Source organism: Rhinopithecus bieti, unplaced genomic scaffold (assembly GCF_001698545.2).
Source record: "Rhinopithecus bieti isolate Rb0 unplaced genomic scaffold, ASM169854v2 scaffold_29378, whole genome shotgun sequence".
Classification (NCBI taxonomy): domain Eukaryota; kingdom Metazoa; phylum Chordata; class Mammalia; order Primates; family Cercopithecidae; genus Rhinopithecus; species Rhinopithecus bieti.
In genome coordinates this window covers 1078125-1099528 of record NW_016813019.1, presented here as the reverse complement: position 1 = coordinate 1099528, position 21404 = coordinate 1078125, and the positions used below count along the sequence as shown (strand labels likewise).

The 21404-nt window shown below is 44.3% G+C and overlaps 1 protein-coding gene across 1 annotated transcript in view; it reads right to left on the bottom strand.

Moving 5' to 3' along the window:
• Positions 1-11658: 11658 nt before the first annotated feature.
• EMC3 (ER membrane protein complex subunit 3) overlaps positions 11659-21404 on the bottom strand; it is a 24622-nt gene continuing 14876 nt past the window's right edge. Inside the window, exons 4-6 of the mRNA XM_017847457.1 lie at positions 18606-18716; positions 17746-17828; positions 11659-11900 (exon numbers count right to left, since the gene is read on the bottom strand). Of these exons, the coding sequence (XP_017702946.1) occupies positions 11772-11900; positions 17746-17828; positions 18606-18716 (323 nt within the window). The 3' untranslated portion in view covers positions 11659-11771. The remainder of the gene's footprint in view (positions 11901-17745; positions 17829-18605; positions 18717-21404) is intronic.

Genomic DNA, 21404 nt, shown 5'->3' with positions numbered 1-21404 from the left:
CAATATATTCTGGCACATTTTTCATGTAAATATCTATAGATTTATCTCATTTCTTGTATCCACTGTTCAGAATTCCAGCATATGGTCAGCTAGCTATTGTTCTTTGTCTTGTCTCCTGTGACTGGACACAGGTTGTTTCTAGCCTTTTGCTAGCAGGGATAATGGAGCAGGGATAATGCTTAACCTATCATTGTGCACGTGAACTAGTGCACCTACCAGATAATTGCCTAGCCGAGGCATGGTAGTAAAATCTATGGGTCTGCATATGGGGCTGGTAAACACTGTCAAAATGTTCCTGGTCTTTCTTTGAACACCTCTTGATATACTAAACACCCACTATTAAGCTCAATTCTTTAAGGGAAATCCACACAGGAAATATATGTGGTTATCAAAAATGAGACAGGACTGGGTGTAGTGGCTCACACCTGTAATCCCAGCACTTTGGGAGGCCTACACAGGACAATTTGGAGCCCAGGAGTTCAAGACCAGATGGGCAAGATGGTGAGACTTTTTTAATTAAAAAATAAATAAATAAATAAATAATAATAATAAACTAGCTGGGCGTTGTGATACATGCCTGTAGTCCTACCTACTCCAGAGGCTGAGGCAGGAGAATCATTTGAGCCCAAGAGGTCAAGGTTGCAGTAAGCTATGGCCACTGGAGTGTCACTGGAGCGCACTGACCACTCTGTCCGTTGACCACAAGCTGTGTCACTGGAGTGCAATGACCACTGCACTCCAGCCTGGGCAATAGAGCGAGACTCTGTCACAAAAAAAAAAAAGAAAAGAAAAGAAAGAGAAAGAGAGAGAGAGAGGGAGGGAGGGAGGGAAAGAGAGAGAGAGACAGAAAGAAAGAAAGAAGAAAATTTGGCCTGTGTAATGGCTCATGCCTATATTCCCAGCACTTTGGGAGGCCAAGGCTGGAGGACTGCTTGAACCCAGGAGTTCGAGACCAGCCTGGGCAACATGGCAAAACCCCATCTCTACCAAAAAAAAAAAAATTAGCCAAGTGTGGTGGTGCGCAACTGGGTCCCGGCTACTCAGGAGGGTTACGTGGCAGGATCATTCAGTCCAGGAGCTAGAGGTTGCAGTGAGCCAAGGTCGCACCACTGCACTCCAGCCTGGGTGACAAAAAGAGACCCTGTATCAAATAAAATGTTAAATTTAACTTAAAAAAGAAAAAGAAAAAAATTCTTTCTAGGGCTGAGCTGACATCCCCCTCCCAAAGGCTTCCTACCTCTAGCTCTCACAGAAAAGCAATACTCAGCCCCCAGTCGTGTCTGACATGTTGCGGTTTGAAGAATATTCCATCCCTAATGGCTGGTAAATGGTGGGGCCTGCATTCAGCTGTTTGACTCTGGGAGAGAGTGCAGGCCTTACCCATTTCACCACATGACCTGACCAGCTCTGTTTTCCTTGTTGGACAGCCCCTTCAGAATTGTAAAGGCATCTCTCATTTCTCTAGAGTCTTCTTTCTCCAGAATCAACACTCTTTTTCAGCTGTTCCTTGCAGGACAGCATTCTGGGTTCTCACCATGTGGGATCTCTTCGCTGTTTGCTTCTTACCAGCTCAACAACGGCCCCCTTAAAGTAGGACTCTTGGAAATGAACCTCGTTGTGAGTAAAGCTGAACCTTCACCTCTCCTTTCCAGGATTCTCCTCCATTCATACGGCCTCACACTGAATTAATGTTTCTAGCAGCCACATCATGTTGTTACCCAATTGATCTAGTAGTAAGGTGTTCCCATCTCTTCATGTACAACTGGTTTATTGACGCTTAATGCAGGATTCTACGTTTGTTTGTTGTTTATCTTGTTAGATTTATCCAGTTGTTACAATCTTGTAGGAAGTTAACTAGATCCTGATTCTACATATAGCTAATTGACATTTTGGAGGGTTGTGCAATAACCATTTCCCTTCCTGACAGCATCCTAACTTCCTCTGGGGGACCTGTATCTTTTCCCCTGTGAGCAGTATTGGCCAGAAGGCAGTGCTAGGGCCCCCTACAGAAGCTGAGGAGTCTGGATCCTTCCTCTCACTTCCCCTTGTGAACTCGCTGGGAGCCTCCTTTGGAGATGTTGAGATTCCCTCCGCAGGCTCAGAGCTGGCCCGGTTCCCTTCCTCACTTTCTCCTGAGGAGGGCAGGTGTGTGAGTGCCTGACCTCCCAGTCCATGCAGGGCCATCTGGCTGCTTCCTGGCTGCCCTCTTTGGAACCAGGGGCCCCAATCCCATCGCATTTCTAAACCACCAACTGGCAGGGGTTCTGAGATTCCAAACAAATGCAAGAGAGATTAGGATCTCTTTGGCTAAAGGCAAGGCGAAAGCTGATCCTATGGAAAGAGAAGACTGGCTGGGGTGGAGGTGAATGTTTAAGTGGGGAACACGAGACGCAGGTGTGGATGGAGAGTATCTCAGCTCCAGATGGAGCTCCCAGCATCCTTCTGGAGACTCTGGGACGGCGGGGATAAGTGAAAGATGACTCCAAGTATACAAGAGGTGGTCAATATCTCCTGTTTACCAAGCACTTGGTCTGCCAAAAACTATGCTACACACCATTATTCTTTTTAAGTCCTCATGACAACCCTAGGTGTTATGCTTTTCATTATACAGCTGGCAAGCTGAAGCTCAGAGATGTTCAATAACTTGGTAAACAGCAACGAAGGCAGAGGCCTGACTTTAGAACTAGTGCTCTGTGTTTGGAGACAGAGTCTTGCTTTTGTATTTTTAGTAGAGGCAGGGTTTCGCCATGTTGGCCAGGCTGGTCTCAAACTCTTGGCCTCAGGTGATCAGCCTGCCTCGCCCTCCCAAAGTACTAGGATTACGGGCATGAGTCACTACGCCCCGGCCAAAACCAGTGCTCTTAATAGTAATGACACCCTCCTGCCCCTCTGGAAGAACCTGAGAGAGGAAAGTGGGGGAGATGGAAACCCCAGGCCTTCCAGGCAGCCCCTACTGTGTTAGGAGTTAATTGAGTCCATGAAAATAGGCCCTCCAGTTTGGATCTCTGTTGACTTCAAACCAACAGAGCTGAAAGTTGTGACTCCCCAAGGAAAGAGAGGGAAGGAAGAGGCAAAGAAGATGGGGCTGGCGATGATGAAATCTCCTGCTTAGACAAAGCCCAGGACAGTTGCCTGGCATTTTCGTTCAGGCTGGTTGCTCTGGCAGGCATGAGCAAATAAACAAAAGGGAGAACAGGTGGGACACAGTGTAGGCTGGCGAACCTTCTCTGTGCTCTGCCCACTGTCCTGAACTCTGAGGGCAAGGGGAGTTATACTCTTTTACTAAACTGGCCAAATGCAGCCTGAAGAGTTCCTGGAGTCTTAACCTATTCATTCTCAGATTTTAGCTTCCACCAACACCAACTAAACAAACCTGATCTTTTTAAAGAGATTTTTTGTTTGTTTTTTGAGACAGAGTTTCTCTCTTTCACCCCAGGCTAGAGTGGAATGGCATGATCTCAGCTCACTGTAACCTCCGCCTCCTGAGTTCAAGCCATTTTCCTGCCTCAGCTACCCAGTAACCGGGATTACAGGCACGCACCACCACGCCTGGCTAATTTTTGTATTTTTAGTAGAGACGGGGTTTCACCATGTTAGCCAGGCTGGTCTCGAACTCCTGACCTCAAGTGATCTGCCTGCCTTGGCTTCCCCAAATGCTGGGATTACAGGCAGGAGCCACCGCCCACAGCCAAGAGTTGTGTTTTTTTGGTGAAATCTGATGCCACTTTAAAATCAGCAGATCCTTACCCCATTCCCTTTCACTCTCAATTCCCACTTGCTGGAAGTAATTATTTTCAACTCTTTCTGGTACTTCTGGTTATTTCTTCTGGTATTTATTCTATTTTCACATCAGATTTATGCTGCTAATGTTAATTATTTTCAGTTTGGGGGGTTAATCTATTGACTACTATGAAGATAATATGAAAATGTAGCTCTTCTATTACTTTCCACATTTTTCTGTAGTTTTTTGATATCATTATTCTGCATTTACAATACTAGAACTGTGAAACAATTATTCAAGCTGATTCAAGAAGTGTACTGTAAGTATAGTAATTCCCTCCCCAGACATTCTGTTTCTCCTGCAGTAAGTACTGCTTGGTTTTTCATTTGCTTAATTTTCTTTTCTTTTTTTTTTGAGACGGAGTTTCCCTCTTTTTGCCCAGGCTGGAGTGCAGTGGCATGATCTCGGCTCACCGCAACCTCCGCCTTCCGGGTTCAAGCGATTCTCCTGCCACAGCCTCCCGAGTAGCTGGGATTACAGGCATGCGCCACCATGCCTGGCTAATTTTGTATTTTTTTTTTTTTAGTAGAGACAGGGTTTCTCCATGTTGGTCAGGCTGGTCTTGAACTGCCGACCTCAGGTGATCCACCCACCTCGGCCTCCCAAAGTGCTGGGATTACAGGCGTGAGCCACCGTGCCCAGCCTCATTTGCTTAATTTTCTATGCATCTATCACTAATTCATTCCCCTTAATCTTTCCTTAAAGTGAAAAACAATCTGAAGATTTAATTTCCCATTCAGATAACATATTCAGAGATTCACAGAATTCTACAGAGACAACAAACAACATGGTTTCTTTGACAAATGAATATCTTGAAAAAAAAGGGAGGGAGGGTAAACTGTTATGTAAGAGATTTAAGAGAGATAGCAACCAAATGCCATGTGGGGGCCTCGTTGGGAGCCTCAGTCAAACAAATCCACTGTGGAAAAGGCATTTGAAGACAATTAGAGAAATACGAACACAGATTGCGTCTTAGGACATATTAAAGTGTAAGCATGTTTGTATCGGGTGAAATAATGGCCTTGTGGGTTATGTGTAAAAAATTCCGTTATGTTATGATACCTACTACTTATGTGTGAAATGACATACTTGTGATTTACTTTTAAAATATCCAACTCCCCTGCTCCCTCCCCTCCCACAAAAAAGTGATTTTGGGAGATACATTAAAAAATTCTGGGCCGGGGGCAGTGGCTCAAGCCTGTAATCCCAGCACTTTGGGAGGCCGAGGCAGATGAATCACCTGAGGTCAGGAGTTTGAGAACAGCCTGGCCAACATGGTAAAACCCCTTCTCTACTAAAAATACAAAAATTAGCCAGACGCAGTGGTGCGTGTCTGTAATCCCAGCTACTCGGGAGGCTGAGGCACGAGAACTGCTTGAACCCGGGAGGCCGAGGTTGCAGTGAGCCAAGATCATGCCACTGCATGCCAGCCTGGGTGACAGAGCAAGATTCTGTCTCCAAANAAAAACACTGGTAAAATGGTAATAATTACTTTATTATTATTTATTTATTTAATTAATTTTTTTTTTAGATGGAGTCTCGCTCTGTCGCCCAGGCTGGAGTGCAGTGGCGCAATCTCCACTCACTGCAAGCTCCGCCTCCTGGGGTCACGCCATTCTCCTGCCTCAGCCTCCTAAGCAGCTGGGACTACAGGCGCCCGCCACCTCGCCTGGCTAATTTTTGTATTTGTAGTAGAGACGGGGTTTCACTGTGTTAGCCAGGATGGTCTTGATCTCCTGACCTCGTGATTCGCCCGTCTCGGCCTCCCAAAGTGCTGGGATTACAGGCTTGAGCCACCGTGCCCGGCCTATTATTATCTATTTATTGTTTCGAGACAGGGTCTCGCTCTGTCTTCCAGGCTGGAGTGCAGTGGTGCAATGATGGCTCACTGCAGCCTTGACCGCCTGGGCTCTAGCAGTCCTTCCACCTCAGCCTCCCCAGTAGCTGGGACCACAGGCGTGTGCCGCCATGCCTGGCTGATCTGTTTTTCATTTTCTTATAGAGATGAGGCCTCACTATGTTGCCTAAGCTGGTCTCCAACTCCTGGGCTCAAGTGATCCTCCCGCCTCAGCCTCCCAAAGTACTTGGGATGCAGGCATGAGACATTGTGCCTAGCCTATTTTACTGTTTTAGAGACAGGGTCTCAATCTGTTGCCCAGGCTGGAGTGCACTGGTGCAGTCATGGCTCACTCTAATCTTCAACTTCTGGGCTCAAGCTACCACCCTCCTGCCTCAGGCTCCTGAGTAGCTGGGACTACAGGCATACGCCACCATGCCCAGATAACTTTATTTTTTGTAGAGACAGGGTCTTGTTATGTTGCCAGGCTGGTCTTGAACTCCTGGCCTCAATCAATCCTCCCACCTCAGCCTCCTAAAGTGCAGGGATTACTGGCGTGAGCCACTGCACCTAGTCAGTACTTCATTCTTTTTATTGCTGAATAATATGCCATTGTATGGATATACCACATTTCATTTATCCATCTGTTAGCTGATAGACATTTGGGTTGTTTCCCCTTGTGGCTACTAGGAATAATGCTCTATGAATATTCATGTATAGGTATTTGTGTAGACATGTTTTCTTTTTCGTTTTTCTTTTTTTTTTTGTGAGACAGAGTCTCGCTCTGTTGCCCAGTTGGTAGCCCAGGCTGGAGTGTAGTGGTGCGATCTCGGCTCACTGCAACCTCTGGCTCACAGGTTCAAGCAATTCTCCTGCCTCAGGCTCCTGAGTAGCTGGGACTACAGGACGCTCAATCCACCCGCCTTGGTCTCCCAAAGTGCTGGAATTACAGGCGTGAGCCAACGCACCTGACCTGGATGTTTTCTTTTCTATTTTTGAGATGGAGTCTCGCCCTGTTGCCTAGGCTGGAGTGCAATGGCACAATCCTGGCTCACTGCAACTTCCATCTCCCGGGTTCATGCAATTCTCCTGCCTCAGCCTCCCGAGTAGCTGGGATTACAGGTGCGCACCATCACACCTGGCTAATTTTTCCATTTTAAGTAGAGACGGGGGTTTGACTATGTCAGTCAGGCTGGTCTCGAACTCCTGACCTTGCGATCTGCCCGCCTCAGCCTCCCAAAGTGCTGGAATTACAGGCATGAGCCACCGCGCCCAGCCAATATGTTTTCACTTCTCTTGGGTATATATCTATTTAGGAGGGGAACTGCTGGGTCACATGGAAAGTTTACATTTAAACATCTGAGGACCTGCTAGACTTTTCCAAAGTAGCTGCACCATATGATCCCCTTGTGACTGATGGGGAGACTGAGGCCCAAAGAGGAAAACTGTCTTCTACAAAGCAACACAGTGAGTGTGAGAAAGCAGGAGCTAATCATGAACATGACTTCAGTGCCGCGCCTTCTCCTCTGACCACACTACCATCTCTCTCACTCCAGTGCTCTCCTTACCCACTTCTGCCCCTCGATTCCATTCCTTGCCCAGCAGCAAATCCCTTCACACCAGTCCCTACAAAGGCTTCCTGCTGCCACCATCGGGATGAAGTTGTCCGAGGGATGACTTACGAACTCCTCTGCCATCTGGCCCTAGTGCTGCCTCCTCACGTTTTTGTTTTCTGAAGCAGCTTTAGTGAGCTATAATTCACACCCCACCCCATTCACCCATTTTAAGTGTACAATCCAAATGTTTATCAGTGTCCTTTCATAGTCTACACTGCAGGGTCATGCAGGTCTTGTTTCAGTTCCAGGAAAACACCATCTTTGCTTCTGGAACTTTGTGCACACTGTTTCCTCTGTTTGGAACAGTCTGTATAATTTTTTTCTGGCAAGTTCTTCATGATCTTTCACATCTTAGTTGAGATGTTCCTGCTGGGAAGGCTTCCCTGACCATTTGGGTTGATTGGATGACCTGCAGGATGTTCCCACGGCCTCCCTAGGATCATCCCTGTCACAGCATGTACTATAGTAGTCTTGAGTTTCTAAGGTCTTTGACTGTGTCTTGTTCATATGCGGTGCCTGGCAACACTAAATTCACTATTGGTTGAATGAACAAAAAGATCTGAAAATATCTAGCATGGCCCTGAGCACACTGTAGAAACCCTGCAAATGTCTGCAGAATGCAATTACCTCCAAGGACAGGGACAGCACCTCCTGTTGGGAACATTCCAGATGGTTTAGATCCTTAAAGGTAAGATACTTTTTGTCTGGTACCCACGCCACTTCTTCTGGCAACAGCATCCCATTCCTCTGGGGAATCACTCCTATTACACCTTCACTTCTTATAGTTTATTTATGAAAAGCTAAGCGATTCCTGGAATTTGCACATGACCCAAGGCAGATTAGTTAGATGCAATCCTAACTTTTGCTAGATTTTTTATTTTATTATTTTTTGAGATGGAGTCTCACTCTGTCACCCAGGCTGGAGTGCAGTGGCACGATCTAGGCTCACTGCAAGCTCTGCCTCCCAGGTTCACGCCATTCTCCTGCCTCAGCCTCCCGAGTAGCTGGGACTACAGGCACCTGCCACCACGCCCGGCTAATTTTTTTGTATTTTTTAGTAGAAACAGGGTTTTACCATGTTAGCCAGGATGGTCTCAATCTCCTGACCTCGTGATCCGCCCACCTCGGCCTCCCAAAGCGCTGGGATTACAGGTGTGAGCCACCGTGCCTGGCCAACTTTTGCTAGATTTTTAAAATAGGGGTGCTTTCTTTTCACTGGGATTACTAATCTCGTGCCTCTATAAGAAAACTAACTGTCTGAGAAGCAGATTTGAGAAAGCAACTGAGTCCTGATGACATCTTGAGAGGCCCTGGATCCAGCTGTGCCTGAAGCCAACCAGTTTACATTTCAGTTATTGAGTCAATTTCCATCCCTTTTTAATTGCTTGAGTTCAGCTTGTCACCTGCAACTGCAATATTTCTCATCCAGTTAGTAACACTCTTCCACATACACACATACCCATTACACACCTTACAGACCAAACAGAGGAATCAAGCTTGTATCTAAGCACGGGTTTACCTACTCACCTCAAATCTAAGTTGTATTTTTCTGAGTTGTTTTGTGCTTGACTGTCAATATTTAGCTTTCCTTGTATGGTACTTTCTATACCAAGCTTGTCTGGCTTGCAGGCCACATGCGGCCCAGGGCAGCTTGGTATGCAGCCTAATACAAATTCATAAACTTTCTTAAAACATTGTTTTTTTTGTTCATTTGTTTTTTAGCTCTAATCGGCTATCATTAGTGTTAGTGTATTTTATGTGTGACCCAAGACAATTCTTCTTCCAATGTGGCCCAGGGAAGCCAAAGGATTGGACGCCCCTGTTCCATAACATGATCAGCAAGTAGACATTTACGGTGTCCTAAATGGTATCAGGCGGTAAGTCCAGGTGGATGAAGAGATGCAATTCTCATTTATAGCCTGGCCCAAATTAAACTCCAAGAAATACACACAAATAAGCACTGCTCCCTAAACCTGTGCGGTGGTTCGGGAAAGAGCCTACTAAAACAAACTTGGCTTTTCCTTTTGACTTGCTGATGCCAAGGACAGGTCTGTGCATTTACTACAAGTACAATGGGGCAGGAAAGTCTCACACAGTTTTTTTTTTTTATTTTTTGAGATGGAGTTTCACTCTTGTTGTCTAGGCTGGAGTAAAGTGGCATTATCTCGGCTCACTGCAACCTCTGCCTCCCAGGTTCAAGTGATTCTCCTGCCTCAGCCTCCCAAGCAGCTGGGATTACAGGTGCACACCACCACGCCTGGCTAATTTTTGTATATTTAGTAGAGACGGAGTTTCACCATGTTGGCCAGGCTGGTCACACACATTTTAACCACCCACCTTTGCTAACAAGGGAAAAAGGTAAAACCTTGTGTGAGTGAAGAGGCAGACTCAAATGCTCCTGATGCAGAGGAACGAGGTGGCTACCACTCAATCACCAATTACCATTTGCATGCTACCCAACCTGGACCTTTCCAGGGCATACTGGACCACTCCCCACTTCCTTGGGGTGCAATGAATTGCAGACAGTTTAATCCATGGGCTTTTGCTGATTCTGTTTTCTCTGCTTGGAATGCCCTCCACACAGGGGAAGTCTTTCAAGACCCAGGTCAAAGGTTAGCTCCCCTGTGAACACTTGTTCCTTTTATATCTGGTGTAAGCAGCCATTTTGACTATTGTTAAAGGTCAGGGTTTCTTAACTTGGGTCTGCGGGTCATTATGAATAAGCTTTAGAGGGACGTGTGCGTGTCTATGCCCACATATGTTGCTCTGGAGGCCAGGGTCAGAGATGCCAGATTCTCAGATTCAGTGACCTCAAAAAAAGGTCTCTTTTAGCCAGGCATGGTAGCTCATGCCTGTAATCCCAGCACTTTGGGAGGCTGAGGCAGGAGGACAGCTTGAGCTCACACGTTCAAGACCAGTCTGGGCAACATAGTGAGGTACCATCTCTAAAAAAATAATAAAAAAATTTTAAAAAGTTCTTATGTGTCTCTCTCTTGTGAGCTGAGGGCAAGGTTCACATCTCTTTCATTGTAGACTCCCCGCACTGGTCCAAGATAGACAGTCCTACCTTTCGGCAGGAGGCTGTCAGTCACTTACAGAGGCAACGTTTTCACAGGCAAAGAAAACAGGATGGTTTAATGTGTGGAGTCAAGAGTCATTTGTTCTTCATGACTGCACTCAACATGCAAATTATATTCACCTCTTGGTACAGCAATGGTACCCTGTCACTTCCCTGGGACCTTTAATCCAGACGGAATTATTCTTGGGCCCCTTATCCACGTGTCTACCAACAACTGCCGTCTCTCCCTTCTTGCAGCAATATGTAAATTCTCCTTCGTTCCCAGCAACTGGGAAGTGAGGTCCTTCACCCAAAGGAGTAGCCATTTCCAGTATCGCACCGATTTGTCAATGGATTTGATAAGATTTCATATACTGACATCCAGATCAAGATTTTGCATTATTTATGGCCGGTCTCTGATGATCCCAAAGGCACTTTAGAATCTGGCAGTGCCTCAGGGTCACTGATTTTCGCTGGGCAGAATTAAGTGATATAGAAGGTTTGCCGAGTCTGTCCTGGCCCTGGGTATTCACTCTGAAGAGAGTTTATTTGAATTAGGTTTTGACATATTTGGTCTCTATTCTATGTAGGCTCAAAATGAACAATACAAGGAGATTCATTTTGTTCATCCATAGTTTCTAAACCTTTGGTAGTGGAAATGGTTTACTTCTGTAAAGAAAGTTAACAATACTAACAAAACTAATGGTAAAACACAGGGTGTTTGGATCCCAAGAAAACAGGAGTTTACTGTGGCCAGATGTCAGACTGACTGCACATAATCATTAGCTATAATTAACAATGCTTCCTCTGAAGACTGGGCTTCTGCTAAGATATATATATATGTGTGTGTGTGTGTGTATATATATATATATAAAAAAATATATATATATATATTTTTTTTTTGAGACGGAGTTTTGCTCTGTCTCCCAGGCTGGAGTGCAGTGGTGCGAGGTCAGCTCACTGCATCCTCCGCCTCCTGGGTTTAAGCAATTCTCTGCCTCAGCCTCCTGAGTAGCTGGGATTACAGGTGCCCACCACCACGCCCGGCTAATTTTTTTTTGTATTTTTAGTAGAGACAGGGTTTCACCATCTTGGCCAGGCTGATCTTGAACTCCTGACCTCGTGATCCACCCGCCTCAGCCTCCCAAAGTACTGGGATTGCAGGCGTGGGCCACTGTGCCCGGCCAAGATTTTATATATTATCAGTAGCTTGAGGTTTCCCCCTTTCTCTGACTTTCATTACTAAAGTCACCAAAAGGAACATTTACAACATTTTAAAAATAACAAGTTGCCCAGCATACTCCTATTTCCTCTAGTTTCAAACATAAAGGGGAACCCAGCCCAGACAAGAACAAGCCTTGCTGCATGCCTGCCAGCTCTTGCATCCTCCTTTTTATTCTGAGAGGTGCCAGCTCCAAACAAAGTTACAAGGTTAAGTGCAATGCCAAGTTCCTGACACAGCTAATCCCTGCTCAGTCTTCAAAAAATAGAGGTCTGTAATTCCTTTTTGAACATGCCTTCGAAGTGGAGGTCTTTGGCCATGAGCTCTTCTTCGACATCATCTAGTGCCCACTGGTGATCCGTCAGCTCCAAAGCTTCCCACTCTGTCTGTAATGGAAGAGAACACCCGGCAGGAAGAGGGAATTGTTACTGACAGCTGCGGCTAACCTTCAGTGACCACTTACTCTAGGCCAAAAGCTGGAGTGCGCTATCCACATGTATAAGCTCATTCAATCCTACAGGGGAAATGCTGCTACCCCCATCCTCCCCTCCCCCTCTTCGTGCCACCCCTCAATTTATAGATAAGGAGACTAAGGCTAAGAGGTCAAATAATTTGTTCAAGGCCACTGGCACTAGGAGCTAATGGAGCTGAGATTTAAATTTTGGTCTGACTGCAAAGTCCCCAGCGCTTAACCTGTCTATCAGCTCACGCTCACTAAGCACCTTTGTGCCCCACAGTACTCTCGAGGGATGTACAATAGACAAATTAGTGATGATTTTCAGCTCTTTAATCAAGGGACTTGTCATCTGGTTTAAATGGTGCATGGTCCACAATGCTTTGACATAAATGGCTGGGGTATTTTCAGTGGGCCTAAGAACACTTACTCCTTCCTTATGTCCAGATACACAATGGCACTTCATTACAGTTTGTGGGAGTCCAGTAATTTTTAATCACTGGAATAAAGACTTTGATGGTGTGAACTAAAAAATGGTTTTGGCATATAATCATTTAGACATAAACTAGTAATAGGTTGAGCAGAAATAAATTTGCAGAATTTTCCAAGAAATTACATCTCTCAAATATTCTATTAATCTGACTACTTTGCCTTAAATTAGTGAGTGTCTAAAAAATGCTTTATGAGGTGGGTGCAGTGGCATACATCTACAGTCCCAGCTACTCTGGAGGCTGAGGCTAAGGATAGCTTGAGTACAGGAGTTTGAGACTGCCCTGGACAACCTATCTTTAGATGAGCCTAGAGATAGTAAGACCTCGTCTTTAAAAATAAATTAAAAAAAAAAAAAAAAAAAAAAAAAAAAGCTTGCGAGGTGTGGTAGCTCACGCCTGTAATCCCAGCACTTTGGAACTCCCATTACTTGAGGATGGGAGTTCAAGACCAGCCTGGGCAACATAGTAAGATCCCATCTATATACAAAATTAGTTGGGTGTGGTGGTGTGTGCCTGTAGTACTGGCTCCTCATGCACCAGTACTGAGGCTGACGTGGGAGGAATGCTTAAGTCCAGGAGCTCAAGGCTGCAGTGAGCTAGGATTATACCACTGCACTCCAGCCTGGGTGACACAGTGAGACCCTAGATAGATAGATAGATAGATAGATAGATAGATAGATAGATAAAGTAAGCTTATTTAATGTGAAATACAAATGTTAGCTCATGAGTGGGTTTTTGAGATATAATTTACATGTCATAAAATTTACCCCTTTAATGTGTACAATTTAGTGATTTTTAGTATATTCGTTGTGCAACCACCACCACCAATATCTATATAATATCTAATAATCATTTTGTTATTATCTAATAACAAAAAGAAACCACATACCAAACAGTACACAGTTCCCATTATTCACCTCCCACAACCTCTGGCAACTACTACTTTATCTCCATATCTTTTTTCACTTATTCTGGGCATATGTGGCCTTTTGTTATTTTCTTTCACTTAGCATGTTTTCAAGGTTCTTCCCTGTTTAACATGATTCAGTATTCCACTCTTATTTATAGCTGAATAACACTCCATTGTATATATTCTACTGTATATACAACATACATTATATTTAAAAATATTCCATTGTTTATCCTTTCATTAGATGATGGGTATTTGGGTTATGTCTACTTTTTGATTATTATGAATGATGCTCTGAACACATTCTCACATAAGTTTCTGTGTGGACATATGTTTTCAGTTCTCTTGAGTATTTACTTAAGAGTAAAACTGCTGGGTCATACAGTAATTATGTTTTAACTGTTTGAGGAATGGTGGAAAAACTGTTTTCCAAAGTGGCTGCACCATCATCAACAATAGGGTTCCAGTTTCTCCACATTCTCACCAACACTTGTTATTGTTCATCTTTTTTTATTATAACCATCTGAGTGGACACGAAGTGGTATCTCACTGTTTTTTTTGTTGTTGTTTTGAGATGGAGTCTCGCTCTATCACCCAGGCTGGAGTGCAGTGGCACGTTCTCGGCTCACTGGAACTTCCGCCTCCCGGGTTTAAGTGATTCTCCTGCCTCAGCCTCCTGAGTAACTGGGACTACAGGCACCTGCCACCACGCCAGGCTAATTTTTGTATTTTTAGTAGAGACGGGGTTTTACCATATTGACCATGCTGATCTCAAACTCCTGACCTTGTGATCCGCCCACCTCGGCCTCCCAAGGTGCTGGGATTACAGGCGTGAGCCACCGTGCCCGGCCCTCTCACTGTTTTTTAGTTGTTTATTTTTTTAGACAGAGTGATCTCACTCTGTAGCCCAGGGTGGAGTGCAATGGTGCCATCTTGGCTCATTGCAACCCCTGCATCTGCAATGGTGCGATCTCCGCTCACTGCAATCTCTGCCTCCCGGGTTCAAGCGATTCTCATGCCTCAGCCTCCTGAGTGGCTGGGATTACAGGGGCGTGCCACCACGCCCAGCTAATTTTTGTATTTTTAGTAGAGATGGCATTTCATCATGTTGGCCAGGCTGGTCTCAAGCTCCTGACCTCAAATGATCTGCCTGTCTCGGACTCCCAAAGTGCTGGGATTACAGGTGTAAGCCACTGTGCCCAGCCAAATTTTTATTTTTTTATTGTGATAAAATATATGTAACATAACATACACCATTTTAACCATTTTAGATATAAAATTCAGTGGCATTAATGACATTCACAATGTATACCCATGTCTACTATCGTTTCCAAAGTTTTATGTCCCCTTAAACAGAAAATGCGCACAGTAAGCAACTACTCCCCACTGTCCCCATCCCATCCTCAGTAACCTCTAACCTACTTCCTTGTCTCTGTGAATTTTCCTATTCCAAATATTTTATATAAGTAAGATCATGCAATATTAAAGATTCGGGTCTTTGACCCATTTGATTTCTTTTTTCTTTTTGAGACAGGGTCTCGCTGTCACCCAAGTTGGTGTGCAGTGGCACAATCATAGCTCATTGCAGCCTCAAACTCCTCAGCTCAAGTGGTGTCCCCATCTATAGGCATGCACCACCACATCTAAGCTAACTTGAACCTAATTTTTTTTTTTCTTCTGCACTACCCATGCCTGTGGAACCATTTAGACTTAACTTTTGTACATGGTGTGAAATAGGTGCCCAGCTTCATTCTTTTGCATGTAGATATCCTTTTCCCAGCACCATTCATTGAATGGACACTATTCTTTCCCCAATGAATAGTCTCGGTACCCTCTTTGAAAGTCAATTGATGATAAATAGATGTGTTTATTTCTGAACTCTCCATTTTATTCCATTGACCTATATCTCTCCTTATGCCAGTTTTTATTTCTGTGCAGTTTTGATTACTACAGGTTTGTAATAGGCTTTAAAACCACAGCATCTAAGTTCTCCAGTTTTGCCAACATTTTTGCCTATTTTGATTCCCTTGAATTTCCATGTGAACTTCAGGAGCAGCTTGTCAATTTCTGCAAGAAAGGCAGGTAAGATTTTGATAGGGATTGTGTTCAATCTGTGGATAAATTTGGAGAGTACTGCCATCTTAATAATATTAAGTCTTCCAATCTATGAACATGGATGTCTTTCCATTTATTTAAGTCTTTCATTTCTTTCAGCAATGTTTTGTAATTTTTCAGCATATCAGTTTAAATCTAACAAAAGGCCATTTCTTTTTTTTTTTGAGATGAAGTCTCACTCTGTCACCAGGCTGGAGTCTAGTGGTACAATCTTGGCTCACTGCAACCTCCACCTCCCGGGTTCAAGTGAGTCTCCTGCCTCAGCCTCCCAAGTAGCTGGAACTATAGGCATGCGCCACCATGTCCAAACAATTTTTATATTTTTAGTAGAGATGGGGTTTCACCATGTTGGTCAGGATGGTCTCGATCTTCCACCTCGTGATCTGCCCGCCTCAGCCTCCCAAAGTGCTGGGATTACAGGCGTTAGCCACCATGCCCGGCCAAGGCCATTTCTTTCGTTAGATTTGCTTCTAAATATTTTATTCTTTTTGATACTATTATGAATAAAATTGTTTTACTTTCATTTCCAGTTCTTCATTACCAGTATATAGAAGCACAATCGATTTTTGTATGTTGAACTTATTTATTAGCTCTGTTAGTTTTCTTGTGGATTGTTTAGGATGATCTATATACAACACCGTGCCATTTGCAAAGAGAGATAGTTTTACTTCCTTTCTAATCAGAATGACTTTTTATTTCTTTTTCTTGCCTAACTGCCCTGGCTAGTACATCCTGGACAATGCTGAATAGAAGTGGCAAGAACAGACATCCTTGTGTTGTTCTTGATCTTGAAGGGAAAGCTTTCAGTCTTTCACCACTGAGTATGATGTTAGCTGTGGGTCTGTCACAGATGCCCTTTATCAGGCTGAGAAACTTCTCTATTTGTTTTTGAGACAGAATCTTGGTCTGTCATCCAGGCTGGAGTGCAGTGGCACGATCTCAGCTCACTGCAGCCTCCGCATCCTGGGTTCCAGCGATTCTCCTGCCTCAGCCTTCTGGGTAGCTGGGATTATAGGCACATGCCTCCGTGCCCAGCTCATTTTTGTTTTGTTTTGTTTCTTTCTTTTTTTTTTTTTGAGATGGAGTTTTGCTTTTGTTACCCAGGCTGGAGTGCAATGGTGCAATCTCAGCTCACTGCAAACTCTGCCTCCTGAGTTCAAGCAATTCTCCTGTCTCAGCCTCCCAAGTAACTGGGATTACAGGCGCCCACCACCACGCCCAGCAAATCTTCTTTTGTATCTTTAGTAGAAAAGGGGTTTTACCATGTTGGCCAGGCTGGTCTTGAACTCCTGAACTCAGTTGATCCACTTGCCTTGGCCTCCCAAAGTGCTGGGATTACAGGTGTGAGTCACCACACCTGTCCCATTTTTGTATTTTTAATAGAGACAGGGTTTCACCATGTTGTCCAGGCTGGTGTCAAACTCCTGACTTCAGGTGACCCGCCGGCCTCGGCCTCCCAAAGTGCTGGGATTACAGGTGTGAGCCACTGTCCCTGGCCGGAACTTCCCTTCTCTTTCTAGTTTTTATCATGAAACACAGTGAGATTTTGTTCCACAAAAATCATGCTAAATTATGCAAATTATAGAACCTTTTGTGAAAACGCTCTTAGTATTGATTTTTTTTTTTGAGACGGAGTCTCGCTCTGTTGCCCAGGCTGGAGTGCAGTGGCGCAATCCCAGCTCACTGCAACCTCTGCCTCCTGGGTTCAAGCAATTCTCTTGCCTCAGCCTCCTAAGTAGCTGGGATTACAGGCGCCTGCCACCACGCCCAGCTAATTTTTTTTGTATTTTTAGTAGAGACGGGGTTTCCCCAGGTTGGTCAGGCTGGTCTTGAACCCCTGACCTCGTGATCCACCCGCCTTGGCCTCCCAAAGTGTTGGGATTACAGGCGTGAGCCACCGTGCCCAGCCAGTATTAATTTTTTTTAATGCAATTTATATCTGATATCTATGGGGTTCAAAAACGTTCAAATTATTCTAAATGTTTACCTAGCACCTCTGATTGGATTATTTTACGGCATCATTGATAGTGTGGATTAAATTCTGGTGAGCATTTAAAAACTGGTAAAAGTACCAAGAATTTCCAATTTACTTAATAGATGATTCTGTCTCAGGAAAAGAGACGTGTAAACTATGTTTTGCTAAGTTTAAATTAAAACGATGGAACTACACAACACTCCCTGCAAGGAAGCTATTTTTAAAATAGCTCTTGATAACACCTTTCAGAGCATTGCTGCGGCTTTGAATGGTGAATGCAGTGTACCTTGAAAGCTTTGTTTGTGTCTGCGGGCATGGCCATGGCTGCTCCCGTCATCTGCTCCTGCATCATTCGTGATTGGTCAGCGGCTGTAGCATAAGACACATTTACATGAGTGCCAGGACTCAGCAAGCACCCCAGCACCCCAGGGGAAGAATGTGCTTAGATTAGAGAACTGGACTACAGCCTCACGACTGGCCCTGTCACCCACTGGCTATGTGACTCTAGGAAAGTCACTTTGTGTCTCCTGAAAAATGGGGATAGTAACAGCAAAAAAGAGATCACTAAAGGAAGCTCTAAACTTCATTTCAAATTTCAACAATAACAGGCACCAGTTATTGAGCAACTACTGTATGCCAAGTACTTCACTAAGTGGTTCGCATATTCTACCTCATCTGTTCCTAATAACCCTGCAGGTTAACTAATGAAGTCCTTATTTACAGATAAGCAAATAGAAAATTTGAAGTTAAGTAACTTGTTAAGTAACTTTTCTGAGGTCCCGGCCAGTAAACAAGAGAGCAAGGATTAGTACTGGCAAGGGCTCTAGTCAGTGAAATGACTGACAAACCAGGCCTTCTTTAAGCTTTAGGTTCACAGGCTTACACTGCTGGTGGTGGATCCCTCACATGATGGTATCAGATTCTGGGGAATCAAATACTGTCCCAGTCATTGCCAGAGAGAATTGAGATCTTCAGTTTGACCCCTGGAATTTTTAAGAGTCTTTCAGAATACCTCAGAAACTGAAGGAAGGAAACATTTTATTTGACTATGGTAACAAACAGCATAACCTACAAGACTTTTCTGGCTCTAACATGGATGATTCATCTATGGAAGTATTTGGTTAGTAAACCTGACATGCTTCTTACCATTATCTTGGCCCAGAATCAGAGAGTAAATGCTCCGAAGCCCAAATACATTGAGGAAGTACCAGGATGCAGAACTCACCCTGGCAAAGTAAAAGGAAAATGGTGTGGTTAGTTATTATATCAGAGAGTAATGCAGTTCCCACTTCCCTACCACCCAAAGTTGTTCAGTGGTTGTAAAGAAGTCACCTTGGATGGGCTATATTCATCCAAAGCACAACCACAGAAGAAATACAAGTTGTTAAAGCAGTCTAAACAATACAGAACTATATTTTAAAAACTCCAAAGACGACTCCCATTCTGAATTCCATTCCTGAGAGGAAATCACAAGTGTTGGTGTGTTCCATACATTTTTTTTTTGAGACGGAGTCTCGCTCTGTCACCCAGACTGGAGTGCAGTGGCGCAATCTCGGCTCACTGCAACCTCTGCCACTGGGGTTCAAGAGATTCTCCTGCTTCAACCTCCTGAGTAGCTTGGACTACAGGCACACACCACCATGCCTGGCTAATTTTTGTATGTTTAGTAGAGATGGGGTCTCACCATGTTGGCCAAGCTGATGTCGAACTCCTGACCTCAAGTGATCTGCCCACCTCAGCTTCCCAAAGTGCTAGGATTACAGGCGTGAGCCACTGGGTGTGTTTCGTACTTACAAGAAGGGATGAGAGGTGGATTTCAGAAAACATAGTACCGAGGACTATAGCTACTGGGAGAGCCATTCCAAGTTTTGAACTATATCACTGAGGCTTCCTTTAGCTTATGTTTCCTACTCAACCTCCATAAAATAAATAGGCTTGCATATAATAAAAGCTAAAACCAAAAGTGAGATGGAAAATGATAAACGGAAAGATCCATAGTCATTCCAACAAATGGGTCACATAAGGGCAAGAGTCTACTCTGGTTACTCCATAGGCTGCAGGTAAGTAAATGGCCTGTCGGAATACAATGTTGCTGATCTCACCACAGTGGTAATTGTACACTTGGGTTCCAGTCTCCCTTCTGTCCATGATATCATTTTAGTCACATGCCTCTCTGGATGCTGAGAAAAGATGAATAAGCTTTTCTCCAACCCATGAAGTTTTTGTTTAGCCTAAGGAGACCGGAAGGTAAAAGTTGAATAGACTCATGCTACTCATATAATGCACAGCTTTTCTTCTCTAGCAGAATTGTGCATGGCCCAGACTTCCTAGCCTCTGGCCTGTCCTGCTCCTCCCACACATCCTAGAGGGCTCTGCTCAAACCAAGTAGTCAAGATGACCACTAGTAATCCCCATTTTGTCCATTATTCTTTTTCTCTGTTTTATGCCAGTCTTCGGGAAGCCACAGGCAAAAGAGTCTGGAGAGGCCACGTGAAGCAGCATTACTAGGTTCCAGATACTGTAGCAGTATTTCCTAAGAGCTTTTCAGATTTTAAGTTGTCTTATTCTGTCATTCAAAAAAAAAAATAGTGGTATTCCGAAGGAGAAATCTCTTTTTAAAAATTATAAAGAGTGGTAAATAATACATGGATGCTGGATTTGGACAGACTGTCGTCAAATGTCAATTCCTACATAGGTTTCATAGATTGCTATGAGGGTAAAATATGGAAAATGCTAAGCACAGTGACTAGAACTAATGAAAACTATTATCATTAATAGTAATGTACTTTGGAAAAAAAAATAATACAAACTTCCACTCTCATAAGCTCCAGGTATTACTAAAAATGATTTAATGGCCAGAACTCCTGGCTTAAACTTTTAACTTTCTGGGGTTGATACATCCACCCCTGCATTTTTAAGCCCCCAATTGTGACAGAAAAGAGATGACACATTCTTTCCTTTTGCTAGACTTACGTAAAAGTTGCCATAAACCACCCATGACATTTTGAGTGGGGTTTCAATGAAGAATAAAAAAAAAAACTTTTGGCCGGGCGTGGTGGCTCACGTCTGTAATCCCAGTACTATGGGAGGCCGAGGCAGGTGAATCACTTGAGGTCAGTAGTAGTTTGAGACCAGCCTGGCCAACATGGTGAAACCCCGTCCCCACGAAAAATACAAAAATTACCCGGATGTGGTGGTGCACGCCTGTAATCCCAGGTACTGGGGAGGCTGAGGCAGGAGAATCACTTGAACCCAGGAGGCGGAGGTTGCAGTGATATCGCACCACTGTACTCCAGGCTGGATGACAGAGTGAGACTCAGTCTTGGAAAAAAAAAAAAAACCTTTAAAAACCGATTCCAATGAAGTATGCAAATTAGAAATCCTCAACTTTTTTTTGGTCTGAGATGGAGTCTCATTCTGTGGACCAGGCTGGAGTGCAGTGGCGCGATCTCAGCTCACTGCAAGCTCCGCCTCCTGGGTTCATGCCATTCTCCTGCCTCAGCCTCCTGAGTAGCTGGGACTACAGGCATCAGTCACCATGCCCAGCTAACTTTCTGTATTTTTCATAGAGACAGGATTTCACCATGTTAGCCAGGACGGTCTTGATCTGACCTTGTGATCCGCCCGACTTGGCCTCCCAAAGTGTTGGGATTACAGGTGTGAGCCACTGTACTCAGCCAGAAATCCTCATCTTTAAGGGGCACTGGTTTTAGATTTTGGTTTGTGTGATTTTTGTTTACTTTTTTTTTTTTTTTTTCAGAGTTTCACTCTGTTGCCCAGGCTGGATGGAGTGCAGTGGCCGATCTCCCCTCACTGTAAGCTCCGCCCACTGCAAACTCCGCCTCCCAGATTCACACCATTCTCTTGCCTCAGCCTCCTGAGTAGCTGGGACTACAGGCGCCCACCATCATGTCCGGCTAATTTTTTGTATTTTTTTTTTTTTTT